The sequence below is a fragment of the Amphiprion ocellaris genome, chromosome 23 (genome assembly GCF_022539595.1).
Source record: "Amphiprion ocellaris isolate individual 3 ecotype Okinawa chromosome 23, ASM2253959v1, whole genome shotgun sequence".
Classification (NCBI taxonomy): Eukaryota; Metazoa; Chordata; class Actinopteri; family Pomacentridae; genus Amphiprion; species Amphiprion ocellaris.
The window spans coordinates 8,552,890-8,570,880 of NC_072788.1; the positions used below are offsets into that span (position 1 = coordinate 8,552,890).

General features: G+C 39.2%; 1 protein-coding gene across 5 annotated transcripts in view; it reads right to left on the reverse strand.

The window, feature by feature from the left end:
• LOC111567535 (protein phosphatase 3 catalytic subunit alpha) overlaps positions 1-17,991 on the reverse strand; it is a 71,473-nt gene that overhangs the window by 32,741 nt on the left and 20,741 nt on the right. For all 5 annotated transcript variants that reach the window (XM_023268718.3, XM_035947483.2, XM_023268719.3 and 2 more), the window contains exons 2-3: positions 12,119-12,319; positions 180-304 (exon numbers count right to left, since the gene is read on the reverse strand). In XM_023268718.3, coding sequence (XP_023124486.1) covers positions 180-304; positions 12,119-12,319 — 326 coding nt within the window. The remainder of the gene's footprint in view (positions 1-179; positions 305-12,118; positions 12,320-17,991) is intronic.

Genomic DNA, 17,991 nt, shown 5'->3' on the forward strand with positions numbered 1-17,991 from the left:
TGCTATCCAGGCTACATTTGAAGTTATTACAAAAGCCCATCACCACTCCAATATCTGCAGTCTGATTTGATCCACGCTCAGAGAAAAGCTATTAATAAACACAGCTTCAGTCGAGCACATGGTGTGTGTCGCACTTGATCAGGCCCCTCGTGGGGACAAAAACAAATATACAGACTCACTTCAATACTGAAATACCCTCTGTCAACGTAGTCCCCCAGGAAAAGGTAGCGCGTGGATGCTGGTGATCCTCCTACTTCAAACAGCTTCATCAGGTCAAAGAACTGCCCATGGATGTCGCCGCAAACTGGAAATATGGCAAAAAAAAAAAAGGGACCAAAGCAAGTCAGGATGACAAGTATTTTACACCTGAGAAACAACACATGAAAGCCTCAGTAACATGGTGAGAGGGGTATTTGTTTATTTCCACATTTTGCATCATTTTTACTGTTCGCTGTCCAAGTGAGCTGAGCAGTTAAGAGCACAGATGGAACAACATTTTATCTGCAGTTTTCTACACAGGATTTAATCAGATCCCTTTAATGAAATGTATTTATAGAAACTGTTTTTGATCAGCCCATGCTACTACTGTATCACTCTCAAAAATTACACAAAGAACATGAAACAATGTTGATTTGTACCCAAAAATACAAACAAGAGATTCTCTGAATGTCAAAATTAGGCAGATTATCGCTGCCAATATTTGGCAATTTTTCGGATTATCGGTATCTGTATTTTTATTGGTTGATTAATAACAAATTAAATGCACTATTTCAGGTCTGATGCAGCCTCCTTTCTCTGTCTGTCATCACTCTGTGGTCTCAGAAAAACTAAACAAGAAACAAAAGTTGTTGTCACAAACCAGGAAATTACCTTCTCTCAAAGTGGCTAAGGCTTTAAGCTAACAGCTAGCGGCTAAGTTAGAAGGCAGCCACAGATTAACCTGAAACAGAGTCTGGAAAACAATAATGATGCTTTACGATATGCACCTTGCATTAAAAGTGAACAGAAAAACAACAGATGTAAGTGCAGGAGACAAACTGATCAGTCTCAATCGATGCTACATAAACAGAGGAGAGCGTACTAATTTAATCCCAACTATTTCTATTTAACAGATCCAATTATAGTCACCCTTATAAATGAATAAGTCTAGTTATGAATGATACGTTATCTGCTATCATGCTGTTAAAACATTACATTTACCAGCCTTTCCTGAGTTCCAGAAAAACCCATATCGTTCAATCCCTCGTCAAAATGTTTGCTAAAATAAGCTGTTTATTCACAACCCTTGAAATATAGGAAGCATAGCATTTCTATGGCAGGCACTAAATGTTAGACATTAAATTCCATATGGTTCCAGCTCATGTCTTTAATAGCAAACAAAATCTACCAGACGTCAGAACACACTCTTTTCTCCAAGAAAGAATTTGTCCAGTTTGGAGAAGAATCACAAGAACTGGCTCCATTTCCAAACCTGGCTTTTCCACCACATCCTCCTCTTTCAACCTCTTTTTAACCTTGAGGTGTTTCAACTGGCTAGCAGGACTCATTCTGAACACAGCCCGTGCCTTTGCCAAATACACAAATGTTTCATTGGCCAAAACCACTGGAAAGCTTTGTGCAGTTTCTAAATTTTTCCTGTTAAATTACCTGTGATTACAAATCTGGCTTGTCATGGCAGTAACTAACAGACAATTACTCAGAATATGCTCGCGCTGTTACACTCGCCGCATCACTTGACATACTTTGATCTGCTGTCATATCATTTCCATACTAACAGCCACGGCAGGCAGCTGTTAAACACCGTCAGGGGAGTATTCTGGGACCAACAGGAACCAGCCACGACCAATGATTCACCCTGGATTGGTTTCCCATCACCCTATGTGATCCTGTACTTCATTACTCCCTGAGGACACAGGAGAAGCAGAGGCCCCCGGGGATTTGCTGCTTAGCCAACATTGACTGACAGGAAGCATGCGAGGTCGTCTGATTTAAACGCCCCTCGTCAATTTTACAGACACCATAAAGGTCGGTTCAAGGATAAGCTCCACCTGAACTTATTTATCACTAAAAAATCTCATCACATTTTGCCAGCTAGTGACTTCACTTTTGGATCACTTCTCCCTGTGAATAAAATTAAATTCTAATTACCTAGTATTTAAAAAAAATAGCTAAAAAAAAAATACAGATGTTCCTCCTTTTTCCCCCTATACTCATTAGTCTGTGTGCAGCAACTCCTTTTTTTAAAAAAGTAGACTATTAATGAGGTGCAAAACAAAACAAAACATAAACACAGTAATTTTTGAATTTCTGCTGAGAATAAAAAGCAGCGACAGACTGAAGGACGCATCCAGGAGACTGCCGCTATGTGTAAAACATTAAAACAGTGTGGTGTTGTTTAGGAAAACACTGAACACTAACTAGGCGACTTATCTAAGTCATTCTGAAGTTGGAAGGGTGCAGTCTTTGGTATGAAGGCACACACGAGCGTTAGACACTTAAACACCATCGTTATATAAACATATTTACATCTGATGGGTACTAAAGTCACTCTGCAGCATGACAATGACCACAAACACACAGCTGCTGTCATAAGGAACTGTCTTTAGTGACAACATGAACAACACGTAGTGCAACAGATGGTTTGGCCCACACAGAGCCATGAACTCAACCTCGTGGAGTCAAACTGGAATATCATGAACAAACAGAAGCAGCGAAAATCCACACAAGGACTGTGGCGAGCTTTCTGTCAAGCGGCTTCGATAAATGAGTAGCTCTGGAGACGATTTGAAGGCAAAGTTTAAAGTAAAAAGTTATCCAAACCAGTATATTTTTAAGGAATCCTTGGCATATTTTTAGTGTTCCAGGTTTCTGCAGGTATTTTTCCAAGGAAACAGGAGGTTAAATGTTTAGTGTGCAACATCGCAGACCAAAACATTGGTAACACCTTTAATTAAAGAGAAGCTGTGGACGACAGCAACGACATCTGGATATGGAAGTCCACTGACATATTATACACTCAAGATGTACTTTTTTTAGTCAGGCTTTTGATTAATTTGATAGATTGTACTAATGTATCACCTTCATACAGTTAATTTTATTTGACTTCTCTATTTATTCACCTATTTACATTATTTTAGTCTATTTAACGTAGTTTATTACTACATTTTTGACATTTATTTTGTTATTTTTATTATCATGGACTTCTACTTCTATTTTTATCCATCTCTAGTTTAATAATAGCTATTTTATTTCACTTATTTTATTTTAGTTGTCTAGCTTATCTTATTTTATTTCATTTTATCTCCTCTGGTGTTTCCTCATTGCATGTGTTGTATAAGATAGTGTTTATTCAGTTCCTCAGTCCGTATGTTTTAAAGTCCTTTACTGATAACTTGACTGTGGGGTGGGGTTGGGGTTGTTTGTGCTGTTTTATTGCATTTTTATTTCTATTATCTGTAAAGCATTCTGAGTTAAAGTCTGATGAACTGATTGATTGATTGATTGATGTGTATATACACAAACAGTGCTGCAGGCATTCTGGATACAAAGACACTGATTGTATATATAGAAAATACTTTTGTTTGGTTAATATGGTCTGCATTTTGGACAGGGTGAGGGTCTGCAGCATTTACATTATTTGGATGTGTTACTGCTGTTCACCTCTTCTGTCTGATTGTGGGTTATGTTATCCAGTATTGCTGTGTATTTTCTAATGAGCTTTACCCACACTAGGTCAATATCTTGTGGCAATATCAATGTTTCTCTTTATATTATTGTTGACTCTCCTGTTTCGTATAAAAATAAGCATTTTGTCTCTGTTTTGGTGATTCATACCCCCATAGGGTAGGGTCTGTTCATTGGTGGTCTTCCTTTTTAAGATGGCTTCTGACTTTGAATCAAACAAGTTGCCTCATGAAGGTCTAGTACCAAAAAGTTGCACCAATAGATGTATTTTTGCAAGTTAGACGGTGTTTGGGAGTCTATCTGAAGCTGTTGTGTACACGACAGCCAATAAAAAGTTATCCAGCAGCCGTATTAGCCCAAGCTAGCATTATAAAATACACTGAATGTCTGCAGCTAGTTGTTGTTAGCAGTGTTGGCTGTTTGCGGCCTCGATGAGAGATGTCAAGTCTGCATAACTACAGAAAATGAGGTGAAATCTTGTGGTCCTTTACTCACAAACTGCATCCTGCTAAGATAAGTTATACCCATGCTATGTTTATTATGCAGCTATTTCACATCACAGAAAAACTAAATATCAAAGTTTTTTTCCCAATATTGTGCAGGCCTTGTAAGCACACGTCAACAAAATCTACAACATTGCTTTTGTTGTTTTCAGACATTTTGTTGTGAAAATGGTCCATATTATAGCTTTAAGTCAAAGTAACTGACTTGTAAATGTTGTTGCAATACTTATTTTTGTTTTAGAAGTTCATTTTTTTCTTGATAAATGCTTCTAAAGTCATTGCACTTGAAGCCCAGTTCTACTTGAGTTGTAGCAAATTAAGACTGAACGACAGCAAAGAGGGTCAGCTGACATGCTGAAAGGTTGGATGGGAAATTTGGACACGCACATTGCACCAGTCGGGGACTGCTAATCCAAATCTAATGAAACTAAAGATGAGTTCACCGAATGCTAATGGCTGTCAAATGGTGTCTAATAGTATAACAGGCATAGTGGTGAACAAACGTGTCACTGAGGGCTTAAGTTACAACAAATATTAAATCATTTAACACAGAATTAAATCTACACAGCCAGTTTGATCACAACAGCAGTTAACGGCACCATTTAAAGCCTTTCCATGTTGGTTAACAAGTCAGAAAAGTCATCTTCATCATCTGATAATAAACAAATAACACAAAGATAACAATCAGCAATATTCACTGAACGCTCTCACAGCGACAGCAGCGATAAGCAAAGCATCCATGTCTGATGCCAGCGTGCCACAACCCATCTATTCTTCAAGCAATCGGTTCATTAAGTAATTAACAACAGGGTGAACAGATTTAAATCTAATTTGAAAAGGACACAGACTTTCTTTTTGTGAAACCGTTGCTTTATGAACTGTATCTTGGAGCAGGAAATACAATAAGAGCCTGTGAAAAAAAAGTCTTTCACAGAGATACCCAATTAGTGGGAACTGGAGGACAGCATTGGAGAGCAATTATCTCAAGTTACGAGCCTCGTGAGACCGCTCGGAGAATCAGCTCGCCTTGACTGTATCGTAAACCTCCGCTTTACCATTTGTCTTTTATTAAATCCACACTGTGTAACTGTGTAAATCCACAGCAGGGACCGACTTCAAAAAGGTGCCTTGTTATTTGTGTCTGATTTCTAAAGATGTCCTTATTCCCTCGTGTAATCAAACCAAATCTACTACAAACGTTGGGCTGGTCTATTTTAGATTGGGTGTAAAGTTCAAGGGAAATTGATTTAATGGAATAAAAATTACTGAAGCTGTGTTTTAATAAGTAGAAATTAAACTGCAGCTACTGTTTACGGGCACAGTTATTTTCTGTATTAAGTAAAGAAAAAACACAACATATCTTGATAAGATGTTGGACGTTGGAGATCGGCACTATTTTTCTGCCTTTTTTCTTCTCAAATTCCTCCCTTACAATGTGATTTTTGAAAAAACAGCTCTCATAACAACCAGAAGTGACCATGTAACTGTCATTTTCTTTAAAAATCTGTGTTGACATCATTTTATTTTGCTGAATTTACACTTCAAATAATGTATACTTTCATTTATGATTTAAAAGCTGGGTGTTGCAATGCTCTCTCCAGGTTTTCGGGCTTCGTCCCAATGTCCAATATCATGCTTGGCAGGTTAATTGGTAATTCTAAACTAGCTGAAGATGTTTAGGCGAGCGTGTGATGAACTCCTGACCTGTCCACACCGCTTTTCACCCTCTGCACCTCTCTATTGGATGAAGCATGTATGGCAGATGGATAAATGTGTTCCTGTACATAATGATGCAACAGAATGCAACACAATTACCCCAGTGATGCATCTATCCAGAAAGGTGTGTGATGCTAAAGCTGCTTATTGCTATGGAAACATCAAATCCTTTCAAATGCAAACAATGGCAGCTTGTAACACGGAGGTGAAAAGAAACTGACCGAGGCTGCTGCTGAGCTGATAAAGGATCCCTATAAGCATCACCAATGGCAACAATGCAGCGTAAAAACATTCAGAATCAGGCTCTGTAGCTAAAAACATTCACATTAAACTCTGGAGAATACAATACTGTCTGAAGGGAGGACCACCAAGAGAGCAATTATTGTGAAAATCCAGTGTTTACAGTTTCCCACTGAACGGAGCAACATTTTAGAAGTCTATTGAGGGAGCGAGAAACTTCAATTTCACCTGAAGCACACGTCAAACACACTGTGTGGGAGGACTGCACCTCCAGCTGACCTTTTGGAAAGCTATCACTGGCTGGAGAAGAAAACAGCGGGGTGACACGGCAATGCTGGGAGTTCAATCACCGGCCAAAAAGACCCGACGTGACCGTCACTGTGATTTGCAGTCACCTCTTCTGTGCGATGCTGGTCGATGCAAATCAAACAGAAACAGTGCAGCGGCCCACTCCTCCAGCTCAGGGCTCTGCTTTATCACAGCAAACACACAATCCTCCCATCACTCTGTTCCTGTACACCTACAGACATGCTTCTGCCTCCCTCCCTCTTGTCACACAACACACAAAAACGAGGTGAGAACCAAAGCCCACATAAGAAGAGCAGGTGGGAGTACATTATCTGGAGTGAGAAACAATTCGTTCTGGCCATCTCCTGCTTGTGCGCTAAAGTGATCTTCCTGAGTAGCAGCATATCAGCGGGCAGCAGCTATCGAGTGGGTGGTGGGCATTACACAACCTGGCTTCAGAACCTACACAGGCCACTCCAAAGGCCGGGCTCATTGAGCGAGTGATGCAGACTGTGCCATATCGCATTTTGATTGAGAATGGGCGATAACAATACCCCCGTTTTTTGTGACATCCTGCAGAGTGTGCATTCATGGAAAGGCTGAGGTGGAGCTTGCAATCCATTACGAACATCAATCTGTATGCAATGCTTCAAAAGCTGCTGTTAAAGTACGGCAGCAACAATAAATATTACCATCTCTGATTTATTATTGGACTTTGAAGAAATGAACTAACTTCAAATTACTGTGCTGGTGTAAACTGCTGGTTCCCAACATTTTATAGCTATTTAATGCCTACCCCTGACTGGATGTATCTATATATATGGGCTTTGAGCTTGTATTTTATTGTTTCCATTTTCGAGGCCCGAATAGGAAAGCCTTTTTAGTATTCCACATGCAATAAACAAAAATCTAGAAAAAGACGGAGCGAAATAAACATCGCTTTTGTGGGGCAGAAACATTCTTTTCCTCTCTGCACTTGCACAAGTCCTCTGCTTTATGTTATGCACACTTGAGGAAGTCTCAAATCCAAGGCTTCACCGATGCCAAAACTAACATCAGCATTTGAGAGTTTAAAAAAAAACAAAAATAGATAATGGACTATAGTTTTTTTCACATCAAAAAAAATTCCAATCTGAGTTTAAAAAGGTGAAAAAAACATGTCCTGGACAGTTGTGTGATGCATTGCATCAAGGTTTCCCAGTTTCTATCCTCCCTCATTCTTCTTTCACTTTACATCTTCTAATGACTTCTGTTGCTACTTCCCAGTGTATAGTATACCAGCTACCACATATACAGACATCATTATATCTGCAATAAGCAAAACTTGACCCAGCTGGTCCATCTATCAGCCTCCATACACATGTATTTCTCATTAAAAGACCGTTGCATAAGATTTAATAGCCTTGCAATGCGACACAGAGGAAGCACACTTTACATTTAACTTATCAAGGTCTCATCAAGGTCTAGTAAGACCTTTTAACACACACAAGTCTTTCTTTACCAAGAATGCATTTTCTAGAAAAAAAAACTATATCTAATGTTATGAAATGGGAGCAGCTAAGGCAAACTGCGCTGGAATTTAAACCATTTCAGATTTTACTGAGCACTCAACTCTAAACCTCATGAAAATCATCCTCAGTGGTTTAAGCACAATATTCTTCAATGTGTTTTAACTCTAATAAAAAGTGTTGTATTTATCAGAGACAGATCTTTAAAAGCAGGAAGAATCATTGAATTTTCTACTTTTTGACCACTAAAGCTCAAAGAACGTGCAGTTCTGTTGGGAAAAATGACCACATCTGGGTTTAACATTGCAATATTTAATTGCTTCCATTTATTTTACTTATTTAATTTAAAAAATTGGTCAAAAATAGATAGTTTGCTTTAACCAGATTCTGTAAAAAAAAAAAAAAAAAAATTCTGTGCAACAGTGAAGCCACCAGCACAACAGTTACGTGCCAAAAATTCTAGGACATTTCGGCAGAACTGCTGGCTGTGTTTACATTAGGGAGATTGGGGATAAATATGGAAAATGTCATGTTAAAAATGTAAGTAGTATAATATTGATAGCATGCAGAGTCGCCATTTTTGTTTCAAGTGTTGGAAACGCATGTGGGTGGAAGGAAAAATGCTGACACACTGATTCCAAGTTTTAAATTTCTGCAAAATATATAATCAAAACCATCCAACGTCAGTTTTTTTCTTTCTTCTGATTTATGGCATTACAACTATATCGTACTCCAAGGAAGACATTTTTCACTCCCTGTACTTCTAGCCATGGTTGTGCTGATTCCATAGAGGTGCAGGACTTTATATTGCAGAGAAAAACGAGCCCGCAGTGAAGCAAAAATGCGACAGGAGCAAAAGAAACTGCTTGGGAGGGTTAATACGATAGAAACCCTGCTCCCGTATCGCGAGCATGTGCCCGAACAGTTAAAAGCTTGCCGACGCCTGTTGATGTGGCTGTTGGAGCTCTGCTGATGGTGACTTGTGTGGAGGCCATGGGAGCAGCTTGTACTCAGTAGCCTAAGCCAGCTCCGTTCGTCACACACACCCCTCCCATCATGAAAACCCCACCTGCCATCTGGCCCAACAAGGAAGTGACTATGCGAGAAGCAGGGAGAGAGAGGCAGAGAGATAGCTGACATGTCACGGCGCTTTGCATCTATGATAAATATTTACATACTAATTTGCTGACCATGTGTCGCGTTGGAATTGGAGGTGCGCTTGCAGAGGGGGAGAGAGAGAAAGAAACGGCTTCTGACCACGGCACAGAAGGTTAAAACATGGCAGACAGAGGGAAGAGGAGTGAAACAAAGACATGTTAATAGAGAATGGCGAGTTCGGGAGTGCGCACGAGAGGGAAACACAGCAGGAGAGTGAGCGCGCAAACAGAGAAATCCTTGTTGAAAAAGCCTAGTGAGTGGGAGAAGGGTTGAGACAGAGGTGTTGAGTGGGAGGGAAAAAAGTGCTTCATTGCCGCACTCGTGTACACAAGCGTATGAGCACAAAAACACACACAGCTCCTCAGGATCTGCCGAACAGAAGCACTGTTTCTGTGTAACACAACAAAGGCAGGAGGTTTACTGGCCGATCCGTCATTTCTGCTGCTTTAGAAAGAGAAAAAAAAAGTTAGCTTGTAACAGAGCTTCTCGGAAATTTCAAAGATTATCTGACCACAGAGGAAGGTCAGATTGTGTTCACACGCCAGAGTCCAGATTGTGACCGAGTTAAACCATAAAATCGAATCATGCTTTTACACATCCTGCAATAAACGCATGTCATTCACTCAGTAATCTAATCTCCCCCACACCCAATGCCACATTTTTAAAGTCATATTTTATTTGTGTTCGGTTTAATATTACTCATAATTTCTTCTTGTATTTTCCTGGAGGTCTGCTACAGCGAGAGGAGAGAGTTTAACTTTTCCATCCTGCGCGTATGTGTTTAATTTTTACAAATTGCCCAGTGCCTACTCACTATGGAAATGAACTTATTGTGTGCTGCTTAGCTTAAACTGGAACATCAATACCATTTGGTTGAGCTTCAGTCTGAGTCGGAACTTAATTCATGAGGTGCACAGCTACAAAAAGTAGCAGTATATGTTGTTTGCAGAGTGGTTACTTCATCATGTAAACCACTCACATTTAAGGCTGGTTATGTGTAAACATGCTTAAATAATCAGTAATCCCGTTGGATTTCTCTTAATCTCTTGGTTAGGTGAATGCAAACGCAAGGACAGAGGCAGGAAAATAAGGCTCATGATTGTGCAACCTGTTTGCATCTTTTTGTTAAGCTTCACTCTCCTTAACAGCTCAACAAAATACTCTCTCATCATAATGACCTCGATAAAACCCCAGAGACTCACAGTGTTTAAAAAGGGGCCGTGCATTCATGAATGTAAGTAAGTACGATGACTGCCGAATATGAAAACAGGTCCCCTCTGGTCGATATTGTGGGAATGAGCTCATATTAAGAAATGATGGGTTGCCATAGATCCGTTGAGTAGGCCTCTGATTACGACGACATCAAAGAAGCCTCATCAGAAAGTCTAATGGAGGAAGAGGGCACTTGACCAGGAAGAAAGACAACAATAGACGCACTGGATCCGTGCATTTGCATCAGCGAAAACCTCCCACAACAGCATGTTTCTTCGGGGAGGCAGCCATGAATGAGCTCAACTTCAGCTGCTGGGAGCTTAGAATAAGTGCACAACTATAAAAAATAGCAAATCTTGTTAAGTATCCACAAGCAAATGAGATGAAAATTAACTTTTTCAAAACAGTTTTACCCAAAAGAAGGCTAATGTGTTTCATTACCTTTTACCAAGTTTAGCAGAGGTTTTCAGTATCACCTCTTGGTATTAAAAGAGAAGTATTCTGTTGATCTCACTACCTTTGCAAAATTGAAACCTGTGTGTTTCTCAAATTGCATTATTATGGCTAGCAACGCGACCCATGTGTGGCCTTGAGGCACAATGACTCAGTTAATTAGGAAAATTAAGTTTTCATACTGCTGTAAACATTCAGTCCTCTCATCCAGTGTGATTTTGCTTCAGCACAAGTGTATCTGCAAGTTGTTTAAACCTCCTAATACGAAAAGCAAACAGTTGGTTATTGTTCGCTGCCACACAGTGCAGTTTTGATGAGGATTCGGAATCTTTGGAAAAACAGAGCGACAAATAAGCCAGGAAGCTGGGGAATATTCATCTTCTTCCATCATGTTTGCATGCAAACACCAGAAATATCTCTAAGTGGATCACCGTCTGTCATTCATTAAAATAACTGATGACAAACAAGTAAAAACTCTGAAGTCTTTCCGAAGAGTTGTGAAGCAGTCCTTAAGTTTCAATTTGGGAAACAGGCAGACTGAATAAATGCAACAATAAATGCAGATTTGCAACAATACAAAAATCAATAAATGCAGATAACATTAAGGAGTGTATGGACAAGAAAGTCAAGGAAGTCTATGGTGGATTTTAAAGTCACATTCAAGAGTCCTCTTTTGGAAAAGCAATAATTTCTGGACTTGTTTAACCTATGATGTTCAGGTTTCCTAAATTCCATGGTTTGCTTTGTGTGACTAAGAGCATAAAATCCAAACATAGTCTAGTAACACAAAAGACAAAGAAACCCTAAATAACATGATATAAATTCAGTTATTATCTGAAAATCCAAAATATGTCCATAATAAATACATTTAAATATATATATATGTGGCATTATTATAACATAAAACTACATATAATTCAGAAAATATCCCTAGTTGTCTACTGCAATACAGTTTTCTTTGTTAATGTGTGCTCAAAGATTGAATCTTTCAGAACATTTTTGTTTATTTTTCTAATACTTCAACTAAATCAGAGATTATTGTATCTACTTGTCCAATATTGCAGATTTGAACTGGGGGACATGATGACAAATAATAGTGAAAACTTCAGGCTTTTGAAGTTAATAGTTCATGAAATATTGTCAAACAGCTTCAAACATTGATATGCAAAAAAAAAACAAGATGCAAGTGGGAGAAAAGGCAACTTAAAAATCTATATATCTCAATAAGTATGTCATCTATCAAGCTAAAAGCTCACGGATATCTTTATAAATATACATATTTTGTGCTTTTTCAGTTTTGGCTCGGATTGTTTCAGTTTTACTTTGGTGACAAGCATGCCATATTTGAGTGCTGACCTGTCACCGGGGCCTCGATGTCCAGCAGGTTCTTCTCTGAACGCAGGATTGCGGCACCCTCCCCTATGAGCCTCAGAGCCACCGATTCCTCCACACGGCCTTCCTTGGTTAGGTGAGCTTTCAGCACGTCCACTTTGGGCTTCCCATCGCTGTCAAACACCTCTTTAGCTGTCAGCCGGTGACTGGGGGGGAAGGGGACAGCTGCGAGGGTTTAAAAAAGAAAGCATCATTAAGGCCGATGTTCTTTCATAGCATGTTTATAGTACTTTAATATTCTCTTCATTGACAAAAGACTTATGAGGATACACAGATAATTCCACATGACTGAGCAAACGGCATTTAAGCTGTTTGATTAGCAGGTACTTTGTACCTTCCAGGGGATCGACTCCCTGCAGGAGAGGGAGTCAGTGTTCACTCCCCTGCTTCCAGCCCACCCTCTGAGACAATTTACCAGATTGCTGCGATGATCTGTGAGTCATTCAATTTTCAATATTTATAACAGACCCACACATTTTCTAGTTTTCTTGGCATTATTCATGGCAAAAGAGATTACACTTTGAAAATGAAGCACAGAACTGAGACATCTGTTGTTTTAATAATATAAAAAGGGTTTCATACCAGGAGTATATGCATGGTTTAATGTGTAACCGTTCTCCATATTTAGGGTTAGGTCAACAGGCTTTTTTTTTTAATGTGTGAATACAGGCATCATCCTTAGTCTGACATGCATTCACTTATTTGTCAGCTACAGTTATTTAAAAAGGCTAAAATAATGTTTATTCCCGACAGTCTCGAAGGCATCACAGAAATTAGACTAACCAAATCCACAACAAATCTCTGTTACTGTCAATTTCCATAATTAGTGGCTTATAAGGCATCGCTTTTCACAGCAGTCCAGTGCGCTCCAGTAATTCTGGACACGACTGAGGCACTCACAAGCCCGACTGTTGTTTGCATGTATTTTAAATTTAAAACAATGCGCTCTCCAATCTAATCACTGCATAAAAACACAGATAATTAGAAGCTTTACTGAGTATGAAAATATGAGACAAGGTTTTAATTAATGTCCAGTTGCAGACTTTGCACATAGCATACGGGTGTGACTAATGCACTAAGCAAGGAGCAAATACTGTTGAGCTGGTGTTCATGCATGTGCGTGTTTGTGTGTGCGTGCATGTGTATGTGTTAACATCCATCCCTCCCATAGGTGACATCACTGGTAATCAGACCAGCACTTTATCTGTGCCACACTGTGCTCGGTGACAGATGATATTTGGGAACTCAGCTGCAGTAGTTAAAGCTTCCTAACAGGTGTATGTTGGAATTACAGATTTACTGGACATGCACGGTTGCACCCTGGATATTTTTAAGCATCCCTGTGTCTGTAACAATCTAAATCTGACTGACAGTAACACTTCTCTACAGTTGTTCCAATTTACAAAGCATGATGCAGTTAAAACTCTGCCTAGAGCCAATGAAGGGAAAACCAATTTCTGACATGTGAAAATCAACATTATGTGCTGGCGACCTGTATAAAGCAGGCATTCTGGCACTTCTGACCATTATATTTTTCCTTATCCACTAGTTTAAGATTGTGTGTGACAGGACACAAGGGTTATGGCACCAAACTCATGTTTACTGAAATACAAAATGCTCAAAATGGGTCATTATCACCAATTTTGTTAAAGCCAATACTTAGTGTGGCCTAATAAATCTTATTAAACAATGTAGGACTAATGTCTCCACTCAGGTATCTAGGGCATTCAGGGATCCTTCATCTGAGATAGAATTACCCAAGGCCCCGGTTTGGCCTCCCATGAGCACCTGCTGCACAACTCAAGCCCCAGGACCAGGACCTCAGGGCTTTGGGGCTCCACAGTGGCAAACAAGTAACACTGCTCCGCCGAGATATTGAACACATACAGGACAGTGTGAACACTCATGTGACTTATTTGGGGGCATTTTCCACCTGAATAGAAAGACAGATGGGCTGAGAATCTGCAATGTGATTATGTCAGCGATGCAACACAAATGAAGACGACTAAAGACACCAACCAGGCATGTCTGGAGATATGCATGAATACTCTGTTTTTAATAATACTACATTATAAATAATAATAGTAAACCATTGTATAGAAGATCAAGTTTCTGTTTCACATTTGTTTAAGATGCATATTGGACCGGGACCCTAGAAATTAAGTCCACACCTTCAACTAGGACTGAGCAATGTGAAGAAAATATGTAATATTATGCAATTTTCCTGACAGATGTTGCAATTTGATTTAATTTTCTAAAATTGAATTTCATGATGGACATGAGATACCATCATAAGAGTGACTTTCACATGAGGAGGCAGCATGAATTTGCAAAACTAACAACACAACAGTTTAAACATTCAGTCAGATGATGTGTAAAATGTACAAAGTGTGGCTATTAAGTAACAAGACTTGGCTTATGTCAATTAAACCACAGCGTGCAGGTCTGAATCACATACTACGTATCAATCAATGGGCATCAACATCCCCTAAAAGTTGCCCAAATTAAAGAAAACTGAATTACAGCATTAGTCTCATTATTTAATAGCCGCACCTCATATTTCCTAGGCAAACTCTCCTCTGACAATTTTCTGTAAACTGAAGTTTAGAATGACCAAAACATGCTTTCAAGCTGGAGGGAGACTTACGAGCTGTTGAACATCAGGAGCATTGGTTTAGTTTGCCGTCATAATAAACACTATGAAATTTTGTGTAACTGTCAGATGGGAGCAGAGGCCAAGGTATTTGCTGTATTCTCCTCAGCCCACAATGTTAGCCAATTAAGCATTAACCAGTGACAGGTAAACTCCCAAAGCAGTCCACCACAACTATGTTGCTGTTGAAACTGAACTTTAGAAAACTAAACAAAGTTAATTCAAGAATGTCGGCAGAAAATTCTGTGAAAAGATACTCAACATACTTGAAGCTAAACACACTGATTTTCATGAAGAAGGTACATGGGAAAACACATATTTACTAGTTATAATGGTAATTTGGCATGCATAAACACTTAAAAAATAAAAAAAAATCTGTTAAAAAATCGTGGAATACTGTTACACTCACAAACTGAAAATAATTGCAAATATCTGTAAAATAATATTTTTCAGCTGCTTTACATACAATAAAACTGTAATTTTTACAGTCACATATTGCAAAAGAATGAATAACATTTGACAAAACAGGTTTTCTGTGATTTTAGTAGATACTATCTGGGAAAAGCTATTTATTTTGTGGAGTGGCCGATTGAAAAACGGTAAAAATCATGTAATTTTACAGTCATAGATTGCAAAGGAAGGAATTACTATTCATAAATATATATATATTGTTTTTGATGTAGACGTTATTTACAGTTTTGTCCTGTTTTGTGACGGTTAATGTGTTATATGTAATTCAGCAAAACAGGCAAACTCTGGAAAACAATTGTTAAAAAATTACTCAGAATTTTTCTATCATTAGTATACATATTTTTCCTTTCAAATAACGAACTTCAACTAACAATCTTACAGTCACACATTGTAAAAGAAGGAATTACTATTTGTACAAACACAGATTTGTTTATGTGTACATTCCTTACACTTTTGTGATGTTTTGTGAGGGTTAATATGTAAATTAACACCTTTTTATCTGTACTAGTTAATAGCAGTAATTTACCAAACAATGAAAATCTAAAACAGTCTCCAAAACCTTCATTTGTTAGAGTGAGACCACAAGCCTCCTACATATTACTATCCATAGGTGATGGGACACAATGGCAATAGTTGAGTTGAGTTTACAGCAAATTTGGAGACGCTAGTGCAGCGTTTGGTCCCATTCGAACAACTAGTGAACCACATCTGCTCCCACTGAAGTGCCAAAACATGGCACATTCTAAAATTCAAACAATAAAGAATAACATTATTCTTTAATTGAAATAACTCGCACGAAAGCTGTGGATGTTGGCACCTCGGCAACCTCTCGACACATCACCCTTCCATTTCCTACAGTCATGACAATGGAAACACTGTGAACTTTCCCCTTGTGGAATTTCTAACAGCCCTCTTATTAACAAGAGTAACACCCACCCCTGCCAAAACATTACATGGCACATTGTAATGGTAGGTTCTTCACTCTAAAGAAAGAGGTGTTATTCCCAAGACAAAAATTAAAAGCTTGGAGTTGAGGAAAAAGTCCAACATGGGTGAACACCTATCTGTTGTTTTCTGTTATGTGAAAGAAAAAATAATTGTTGGAGGCAAATATTACATTATATAACCATTCATGGAAGTAACTAGCTGTTGAAAAACTGTGAAAGTCTAACAGAATTAGATGGAAAAAATCTCTCAAATCCTTTTGCAGCCAAACCCTGCTATTATCAGCAGTATCAGGATTTTCCCAGACAGCAACTGATTGTTGCAAATAGCCCTTTGCATCCCTCCGTCCTTTCCTACGGAGCTTTACAGCCACGAGAACACAAACTGACCCCACAGAAATCTGCCTGAAACAAGTATGACTCAGAAATGGTCTCCATTAGCTGGCTGCTTTTGCCTTCATTAATTTTACCATTTCTCTGTTCCCTTTCTGTTATGTAACTGTGAAATTGCATTGCAGCCTCAAATCTAGTATGAGAGAGAAATGACTAGAGAGTGAGAGAGGGTCAGAGAGGAAGAAAAAAAAATCTGTCTGATTTAACTTTTCCTAGTAATGTGTCTCAGATTAGTATTGTAATTTCCAAACTACAAATTAAAGCCATCCATCAGCTATAAGGTTTAAGGCTTACTAGACCACTAAACCTCTGAATGTCTGGAGGGCATGCTAAATAAACCTTAAAGTTGATTTAATGAAAGTATAGTATCCTACATTGGTGAGGTTTATAGCAACATTCAACCATTGGTCGAAGGTTCTGAACTCATCAAGCTTGAGAATTGCGGAAAGAACAATTGCAAAGAGCAGATATTCAGGTGTGAATTTCAAGAAATAGCAACACCAGTGCATCTGAAACTGCTGGGAAGCCTTGAAATATTGAGGCTGGTGTAATTCACAGCCAATGCAATCTCTCTGAGGAGCGAGACAGCGTGAGGTGCACAGTCATATGGTGCTGGACAGAGCAGCTTAATTGGAGAAAGTGAGACAGACTGTTGCAGAGCTCAACAAACCCCCCTGGCGTCATTTAGTGAAGAGCAACCTGGCCTGATCTGGCAAGTCAGATGTGTACAATTTCTGCACGTCGTCTTGGTTTTTTGCTGAAAGTTGCGTGTGCTAAACCTAGCATGATTAACAGACATCCGTATGGCCACATTCTGAGATATTCAGAAGAAATTTCAAGAGCTACAGAGCAAAAATAACTCTGCAAATACTGCACACAATATAGTCAGTCGATCAATATCCAACCGGTGCCGCTACTGACATCAACTGCAAACACTGACTGTGGCTGCTCCCCATCATTCACCCAGTAACTACCTGAAAAAATAATAAGTCTGAGCCACATTGGGAGTGTAGTCAGTGAGGAGGCATTTATAAAACAAATGAATTCCTTTAAAACCGCACAGACACAACACACTGATCCGATGATAAATTCTTCCAGTTCAGCATCTTTGCATCAGATGCCAAACTGACCGCTGACGTTGCACGATGCAGCGAGGGAGTGTGGGCCAGACTCTCAGTTGTCACGTCAACCCCTCCATCCCCTTCCACCAGACAAGCCACCGCACCAGCAATTTTCCTCCCTTAAGACTCAGCGTGACCAGTGGAAATCTCAGCATGACCAACAGGGAGCTGAGGCAGAACAAAGACTGGGGGAACTATGTGCGAGTGCAGCAAAGGTCAGTTCGCACCAAGTGTATAGAATACCAGAGGTGATTT